We start from the raw sequence: 9,534 nt of genomic DNA, 5'->3' as shown, positions 1-9,534 counted from the left end.
TCAAGCCCATAGATCTCTGGCACATTTTCCTAGATCAATATCACACGTACGTGTATTTCAATGCAAGAAACAAATTCTGATACGTGTTTCAAGGCATACATCCCCACTTTGTAAACCCAAGAAATCCTTTCAGGTGCTTTTTTTTTCCTCAATGGATGTCTTGAATACAATAACGCTCTTTAAACATTTTTTTTCCTTCAGCTATACTCCCCTGAGCACATTTACCAAGGCTAAGAAGCCTTCCGTATAAGAATTTGAAGGTTACACACATAAGAGCACAAGAGCACATTTTAAAGACAAAACATCTTCCTGGCACGGGTTATAAGTTCTTTCACTTCTTAGGGACGTTATTAAATGCAAAAAGGGGAAAAGAAAAACTCTTATAGGCACGTATTTAAATGTTTTACGTTCATCGAGACACTTTCTTTCAGGGTCATAGTCCTTCAATCAATGTTTCAAGATGAAAAAAAAAAACCCTACAAGCAATACGTTTTCAAAGAAAATAGCTTTTCAGAAAAAAAAAAAGAAATCTCCTGAAATGACTCGCAGGACGCGTATGATCACATGTGACATACGTGACTTTTGTAAAGCTGATGACGCTAATAATTGATGACCACCATGAGCTGTCGCCATGAGCGGCAGCCAATGAAGGAAGTGTTCGAGTGCGGCGACGCTCTCGGATGATAGGTAGTATATAGGAGACAGGATGAAGGCGGGGTCTTGAATCCCTGCAGCAGGAGGTGAGTGACGGCACGAAGGACGTATTAGTGCAGGAACAGACCTGTATCAACATAAAAAAAAAAAAAATGTGATAGCGATAAGTAACAATTATGCACTATTACACACTATTGCACTCATGTTCATTACAGTATGACCACACATCACGGATCCATGTAGTTAGTAACAAACAATAAAAGTATATTATGTATTCCTGTGCGTAACAGCATAAATTTGTATTTGCCTTCTTTTTTGTATTATGCATGAGTTGTGATAACTGTAATTCACATTTACTTTGTGCATTACACGTAAAGGACGTAAGTAAGGAATGAATATTTAGTTCTGCAGACAAAAGTTACTTTACACTCCATCAGCGGAGAAAGCGTGGTATGAAAATGACATGTGTAGGGAAAGCAGACGTGGCGTCACCTGAATTAAGTAGCCACTTGTGTGTAGAGCAGGTATGGGCGGCAGGTGTGTTGTGGTCCAGTAGTTGTTTGTGGGCAGCGATTTGGTAAGGAAGTCGCTTGGCGCGCTGTTGTCCAGCCCTGTAAATTAAGGGTTCAGATAAGTCATGGCGGACAGATGCCTATTCAGATAAAAGAGAAAAGGATTTCATTGTTGATATATTAATATTAGTTTTAAAAGCAAAGAAAGAAAGAAAGAAAAGACAGGATTTTATTTCTAGTCTTGCAGTGTTTCACTGAAGGTGAGGCCGTATCTTGCAGCGTTGCTGCAGTCAACCCGGAATGGCTCACCAGCTGCGAGAGGTTCTGGCTGAGCCCGAGGTGTTGCGTGGCCTGGCCCAGAACGCGGCCGGCTTCAGGTAAGAGCTGATTTAAACTATATCAGTAAGTAAAGGGAACGTGACTTGCACATTACCGTACCGTCACCCTCCGTAAGCAGCATGTGAATTAAGATAAGATAAGATAATTTATTTGTCACAGTAATACAGTTATACAGTAATACATACAAATGAAAATCTTTATGGCTGTACGGTCCAAAGAAAGTTAAGATGTAGTATACAGTATAGTGTATAGTATAGATGTAAATGATTAAAAGCATCAATCCCATAAAAAAAACATACAATTCTCATATATCACTCATAAAATCATTATACCTATGAATGAAAATAGTTGAAAAGCACAATGCTGCTGGGAATAAAATATTTCTTATAACGATCTGTTCTTATCAGGGGTAGTGCCAGCCTTCTCCCTGGCCTTAAAAACACAAAACAGTTGTTTAGAGGGTGGGTTTGGTCTTGCAGTATCCTTCCGGTCTCCTGCAATACGATGACAGTACAGTCCTGGCCGTGTTCCCAGAAGGATCTTGCTTAGAGACAGATACGTTTGAGAATTTTAGTGTTACAGACTTGGCAGTGATGGCGCTCCTTTTGGAGGAGGAAGAGGAGTCTCACAGCATCACAGAATTTCACACTTTATAAAGAAGTGCTTAATGATGAACTAAAATTTCATCAGTGCTTCAGAATGTCAAAGTATCAGTTTAATGAATTACTAATTTTGCTTGAGGGAACTGTCACTAAAAGGAACACTACCTTTATGGAAGCAATAACACCAAAACAAAAACTAGGTATTTATTTAAGGTAAGTTTATTAAATAATGATGATGAGTTTGTTGATGGAGACCCGAACATTTATCCTCGAGGAGGATGCGTCTGAGTTAGGGCTCAGTGAGGCACAACATACAGCTATTATGTCCACACAAACACCTGCACTTGTGTTTAGCAGTAATCTTATACATGGGGAAGATTTTGGAGACATTGGTTGTCGTGACAATTATTTATAATTAGAGGTAGAGGATGATGTCAAAAGAATATATGAAAATGTAAAGGAAGATCACAGACACTTGAGGAACAGCAAACTGATTCCCGTAGCTCACAGTAACGAGAGAAAATCTACAGTACATCATCCGCACAATGCCTTAAAGCTCCACCAGTTGGTAATTCTGCGGGACAGAGGCCTAAAACAAACATTTTCAGTACTTGATAGCACTGTCTTCACATTTAACATCATAAGGGGAATACTAATATCACGAGGGTGGCTTCCCTAGAGGGATAACAGCTGAGCTTCCGGGTAAGATGGAGTCGGTAGGAACAACAGTATATTGTAGTTTAATTAAACAATTCTTGATTGGAGAAGGAGTTGGACAAAACAGATAACAGGTGGTGCTTAGCACAGGCCATTTTAGTGTAGCGGTGAATTTCATGACGCGCGCATCCTTGGAGGGCTGTTGACGCTTGTATAATTATAATGACAGGAGGGTCCCAAGAGGGCCCTCCTGGAGGAGCCAATAGGACGAGCCACAGATCCAGCGGGAGCAGCAGTAGTCGCCTACACATATGTATTATGTGCATTATTGACGAAGTGGTATTCTTTATATTATTATATTCAAACTTTGTTTTGCACAATTTACTGTTATGTTCTTATTTCAGCATTTAGTTTTACAGCTAACACGGACGTGGTAGTCTGTGGAGTAGTTTATTACTTGCAAAGACATGCATTCGTATGTGTTTTTGCCGGAAGTTGAGCCGAGTCAGAATATAGTACAGGAGAAGCCAGGTATCACATGTAGAAGGAAAGTGAGAGTGCTCATGTGTACCGTCGTTGTGTGCGAGTGTAGGCGAACACATTTACTACTGAGGTCAATGACTCAATTGCCATACGACAGGTTTCCCAGAGGGGCGGTAGTCACGGTGACGGCTGAGCACTGGCGGCCATATACTATCGTGGCTCCGGGAGGGGAAGGTTGCCAGAGGGTGTCAGGACCCATGGGAGCCATACTCGCTGTTCTTGCTCACACACTCAACTTCACGTAAGAAATATTTACAAGTACAATGATTGTTCAGTAATATTTAAGAGTAAATTGCGAGGAATTGATGAAGTCGCTACTGTGTGTGCAGGTGCAGGGTGGTGTCGCCGCCAGATGCTGTTTGGGGTTCCCAGCTGCCTGATGGTTCCTGGACGGGCATGATAGGCCAGGTGGTCCGCCAGGTGAGAGGCTGTGTGCCTGTCCGCATAAAATTACGGAAGTTTTCTTTGCTGGTGATGTTCTTGTTACATACTGGTATCCATTAAGATGGTGATGGCTAATACAGCGTCACGCTGAATACTCATGTTTTCGACGTTTAAGCAAATCACCTAGATTTTGGATAATTCATCCTCGTCACTTGCTTTGGTAATTATTAAGAGTACGCTCGCTGCCTTATTTCCTATCGTTTTCGGCTACCATCCCGTACGATCGTGGGGACCTGGTGGGAAAGCGGGTTTTTCGGGTGCGGAAAGTTAAAATATGGCCAAATATCGCCTCTTAAAACCAAAAACAAGTAGAGAGCTACTGCCACTGCTGTTGTGATGGCCGCCATATTGTTGATCGAAAAAATCTCCAGAAATCTGTAGTCAAAATCTCCAGAAATCTGAAGTACTCCTCAGTGACACTAATCTTAACTAGCATTACTTAACCTAACCTAACATTACATAACCTAACATAACCTAACCTTACCTAACCTAACCTAATGTGGGATTTTGCCCGCCATGGATCCTCATTAGGGACACTAGAATTAAATTTTGCAAAAGCTTAATATAACGCACACTTCAACGTACCTTCACATCGAGGTATCGTTGGCAACGCTTCAATACATTCTACTTGGCCGCATTTCATTTTATTTAAAAATAGGTAATTTAGGTTAGGTTAGGTTAGGTGAGGTTAGGTTAGTGCCCTTAATGGGGACTTCCGGTTTCTGTAGATTTTGACTACAGATTTCTGGAGATTTTTTATTTGAACAACAACATGGCGGCCATCACAACAGCAGGGCAGTAGTTTTCTACTTATGTTTGGCCGTATTTTAGTATACCCCTGCTGTATTTTAGTTTTTTTTTCGCATCTGAAAACCTCGCTTTCCCAGCAGGTCCGTAAGATTGTAGGGGGTAGGAGCCGAAAACGAAGGGAAATAGGGCCGCGGGCGTACTATTAACAATTACCCTTGCCTTTTTCTGAATTTCTGAGATTGCACTATAGAATTAGCTATGTGGTTTTCTTGATAAAAAAAAAAGTATATTTTTATTTATATTTTTTACTCTCAATTTCTTGTAAACAGCAAGTCGACCTCGGTCTCGGTCCATTTGGAATGATCTACAGCAGGACAAAAGCCGTGGATTTTTCTACACTTATTTCTTTCGAAGCTCGATCGATTCTATCCAGGAAAGGCACCCCTGAAATCAACCCGTGGGGGTTCCTGTTCCCACTGACGGGGACAGTGTGGGGTACGGTGGCGGCGGCCCTGGCGGTGGTGTGGCTGGTCACACTGCTGGTGGGGCGCCGACCTGGAGCCTCTGTTTCCCTGAGCTGGACAGGAGAAGTGTTTCTGCAGAACGTGCGGGTCTTCCTTAACCAAGGTTGGTTTACGTTGTGGGCGAGGAAGGCGGCGAGATCTAGAATAAATATGATGGAAAGAGACCTACTGAATGTTGAGTACTTCTCTATGGATGGTCTTTTGTATTAAAGCAGACAGTGGCGAAGCTCTGCTACTCTTCTCTCTTTGTTTTGTTTATGTGTTTTGCCATGTGCCCATATATATATATATATATATATATATATATATATATATATATATATATATATATATATATATATATATATATATATATATATATATATATATATATATATTTTTTTTTTTTCTTTTTTATGTAGGAACGACACTGGCCAAGGGCAACAAAAATCCAATAAAAAGAAAATGTCCACTGAAATGTCAGTCCCATAAAAGGGTCAAAGCAGTAGTAAGAAATTGATAAATAAGTGTCTTGAAACCTCCCTCTTGAAGGAATTCAAGTCGTAGGAAGTTGGAAATACAGAAGCACACAGGGAGTACAGAGTTTACCAGAGAAAGGGATGAATGATTGAGAATACTGGTTAACTCTTGTGTTAGAGAGGTGGACAGAATAGGGGTGAGAGAAAGAAGAAAGTCTTGTGCAGCGAGGCCGCGGGAGGAAGGGAGGCATGCAGTTAGCAAGATCAGAAGAGCAGTTAGCATGAAAGTAGCGGTAGAAGACAGCTAGAGATACAACATTGCGGTGGTGAGAAAGAGGCTGAATACAGTCATATATATATATATATATATATATATATATATATATATATATATATATATATATATATATATATATATATATATATATATATATATATATATATATATATATATATATATATATATATACATAGATAGATAGATAGATAGTGAAATTCATCATCGTCACCATTAGCAGCAACAACGAAAGTGGCACCAACACCAGCCTATAAGTCCGTTGCAGGACAAGGTCTATCCGCAATGGTTAAACCATATCTCGTGATCCTGCTTAGGGCATCTTGTTTGGGGTAGCCCTGCAAATAGTTGCTTCTCTTGTTTAGCATGTTGATGGCTATCAATTTCTAAGGTCTGACGGGCGTTGTGCTTGGACAAGGCGGGGTGGTAATGTTGGGGTCGTGGGTGGTGGTGGCGGCCGTGGTGTTCTGGAGCTACACGGGCAACCTCACCTCCTTACTGGCGGTGAGATACATTCCACAACCCATCCAGACTGTGAGGATTCTACTTGACGATCCTTCCGTGACTGTCATCAGGGTTCCTATGACTTATTTTGCAGAAAGTATATCGGTAAGTTGTGAGGTAACGGATAATTCTCAAGATTATTAGTTAATGAAGGTGTCTATGCCTCTTCTAACCAGTTCTTAATGAATCGCCTCCTTGCTACTTACACAATCCTAAGTGCTGGCAGACAAGTGCCTTTGGTATAATATTTCTCTCTACTAAGTTTCTTGAATTATAGGTCTTGTGGCACGTGTGTGTGTGTGTGTGTGTGTGTGTGTGTGTGTGTGTGTGTCTTTCATGGTTCGCATTCCATTCTGTTGAGGTGTTGCTCCGTGTCTTTTTTTTTTTTTTTAATGTAGGAAGGATACTGGCCAAGGGCAACAAAAATCTAATAAAAAAATGCCCACTGAAATGCCAGTCCCTTAAAAGGGTCAAAGCAGTGGTCAAAAATTTGTGGATAAGTGTCTTGAAACTATACTGTATATTCTATATATTCTTGTCTATACTATATATTCTACCTATATATTCTAAATCGTACATGTTACAAATGTAACATGCTGAGATTCATTTTAATTAAAGACCAAAAGCCAAGATAAGATTTCACGCTTTGTATTGTTTCTACAGAAAATTGAATCAGGAGAGTTGCGAGAACTACACGACCTGGATAAAGTGGGTCGTGTGATTTACGAGACTTCAGATTTACATTCAATGGTTGAAAATTACGTGCGTCTTGGCGGCTACTCCCTCATAGATGCTGTCTTTTCTATTGATCTCCTGATGGCTGACAGCTTCCTCAAAACAAGTGAGAACAGGGAGGCGAGACGAGGAATCCTTGTGCCTATGCTCTAAATGTGTGATCAACAGTGAAAGAACGTGTTAAGAAGTCATGTATAATGCGCTGCTCTTTATGACTTCAGAAACGTGCGACTTTTACAAGTCAAAACAGACGATGTTCTCTACTGGGACCCACGTGATCATGGAAAAGGGCAATCCCTTGTTGCCAGCCGTCGACCACAGGTTCGTACTTATGACAAAGGCTTTTCTAGATATTAATGTAGATATTAATCTAAATAAATTCTAGATATTAATTTCTGCATGACTGGTTTGATTCTTTATTAACAATAAAGGAGGAAAACTAACGCTGATATTTTGTTGATGGTGCTGGCAGGATAAGAGCGATTGTGGAATCCGGGTTGTTTGAGCACTGGATGAACAACGAACTCCATGCATACCGCAGCAACTGCCAATTCTCGCCCTCCATCATCTTGGTGAGGGAGCCGCTGTCCCTCGCCAACCTCTGGGTAATTCGCTCGTCTCGGCCACGGTCGCAGTTTTGTTGGTTGATGTAAAGTGTGATACGTGAGTTTGACAGGTAAACTAGCTTAACAGGAGTCAGATTAATCAAGGCACTTACGACACTTGTTTGTAAATCGTGCCGTCACTCGCTTTACAACAAACCCTCTAGTAAAGTCTTATTGATCAAGTGTTTAATACATCCCTTACCTTACCGAGATGACCTGCCCCTATAGACGATAGCAATCATGGAATGCCGCCTCTCTCTCTCTCTCTCTCTCTCTCTCTCTCTCTCTCTCTCTCTCTCTCTCTCTCAAACTCTCTCTCTCTCTCTCTCTCTCTGATCATCTGTAGCAGATTTGCAGCCTTGCTTCCATTTCCCACTGTTCTTGTCATTCCATACATGCACTTTTCGCTTTGTCCGCCTCTTGCTCTTCTACCTGAGATTCTTCGTCTTAAACTTAGGTCCTCTATCTTTCCTCTTCTCATTACATGTCCTATAAATCTCATTTGCTTTATTTTCACATTTATTAGTGGTTCTCTTCCAACGTGCATTCTCCTTATATCTTCGTTTGTTTTCGTCTCTGTTCAAGATATTTTCAAAATCCTTTTCCAGCACCACATTTCAAATGCTTCTAACTTCTTCTCCATGTGTCTATTCACGGTCCTACGGTCCTTGCTTCTGCTCCATACAGCAATACCGACCATACATAAGTTTTAAGTGCTCTTCTTATTCTTACCGATATGTGCCTGTTATTAAGCATATTTTTAATTTTCCGAAGTCCCTTCTTTGATTCTCGTGTTCTTCGTTTAATCTCTTCATTGTATTGTGCATCTTCTGTGATGTAAGTCCCCAGGTGCAAACCTACAAGGCATCTCTATCAGTGCCAAAATTTACGGCTGCCTGATTACAAAGGTGACTTCCTTATTCTTGCAGGGGTTGTTCTTAGTGCTCGGGACAGGAATGCTGTTGGCAGCGAATGTCTTCTGTCTGGAGCTGAGCGTTCCCCCGAAGCCAACAAGCAAACCATGAAGAAGCCGTGTAGTTCAACTTGTCCTCCTCGTCCGAGGTGATGCACCATCCTGCAGCCTCCACACTTGGCAGTGTTTGGCGCGCACTCCTGTCATTTCATCACGTTACTTCGTGCTTACATTAATCTTCTCTTCTCAACAGTGACGTATTCTCTTTAAAGTTGCAAGCAAATGTCAGATAATCGTTGTCTTGCCTTGGTGACTGGATATGAGTTCCCCCCAGCGGTCAACTGCCGATGTTAGTTGTCATGACCATTGTGTACGTTGAATACGTTGAATTACGTTAAATAGAGTATTCTTCGAGATACAATAATCTATTTAAATGTTGATATGATGCAAAAGAGTTGAATACCAAGGAGTGTTGCAGTGAGACGGAGACTGGTTTCAGTACAGAGGAAGAAAGACGTACCAGTGCCACTGGGTACCACGTACCTGTATTCACAAGTGTAAACCTTAGCATCATATTGAAGAGTAAGCACAAACGCGGAAGGATATAATTCTCAGTACATTTGCAGATGTAATTTTATGTATTTCAAAATTATATGATAAGTTTGATCACAAAATAAATATTCAACGATGAGATAATTAAATTACCTTCAGTATCAATGTCTCTTCGTAATCTAACCCTCAGTCAGCCCACAGATTTTGGGGAGCATCCTTTGAGAAATTTACTTGTTGAGAAAACTTTGCATGGACTCCGTGACTGGTCAGTAACAAGATGGTAAATGCCTCACACAGCAATGTGACCAAGAGAGGGCCAGAAGACTCGTGGTGACAGCGAGTCCCCCTCTTCCGTCCCTGTCCGTTGTCCTGTGTTAGGAGTATCGTCTTGTTGTACTGTTAAATGCTACTGGGCTTCATAATTCTTTGAAGAGCTTTGGACGCAGA

At 41.1% G+C, this 9,534-nt stretch overlaps 2 protein-coding genes across 2 annotated transcripts in view; both read left to right on the top strand.

Moving 5' to 3' along the window:
- LOC135100345 (glutamate receptor ionotropic, delta-1-like) overlaps window positions 1–9,150 on the top strand; it is a 73,690-nt gene extending 64,540 nt beyond the window's left edge. Inside the window, exon 3 of the transcript XR_010268621.1 lies at window positions 8,552–9,150. The gene's annotated coding sequence lies outside the window, so the exon portion shown is untranslated. The remainder of the gene's footprint in view (window positions 1–8,551) is intronic.
- On the top strand, window positions 6,125–8,106 carry LOC135100342 (uncharacterized). The gene is made up of 4 exons (XM_064003172.1): window positions 6,125–6,387; window positions 6,946–7,123; window positions 7,239–7,338; window positions 7,490–8,106. Exons 1-4 carry the CDS (start codon window positions 6,208–6,210, stop codon window positions 7,668–7,670), a joined length of 639 nt encoding a protein of 212 aa, XP_063859242.1. The 5' UTR covers window positions 6,125–6,207; the 3' UTR covers window positions 7,671–8,106.
- Window positions 9,151–9,534: the final 384 nt, after the last annotated feature.

The sequence above is a fragment of the Scylla paramamosain genome, chromosome 5 (genome assembly GCF_035594125.1).
Source record: "Scylla paramamosain isolate STU-SP2022 chromosome 5, ASM3559412v1, whole genome shotgun sequence".
NCBI lineage: Eukaryota > Metazoa > Arthropoda > Malacostraca > Decapoda > Portunidae > Scylla > Scylla paramamosain.
The sequence above is the reverse complement of the archived record's forward strand: the minus strand, read 5'-3'. Positions and strand labels throughout refer to the sequence as shown.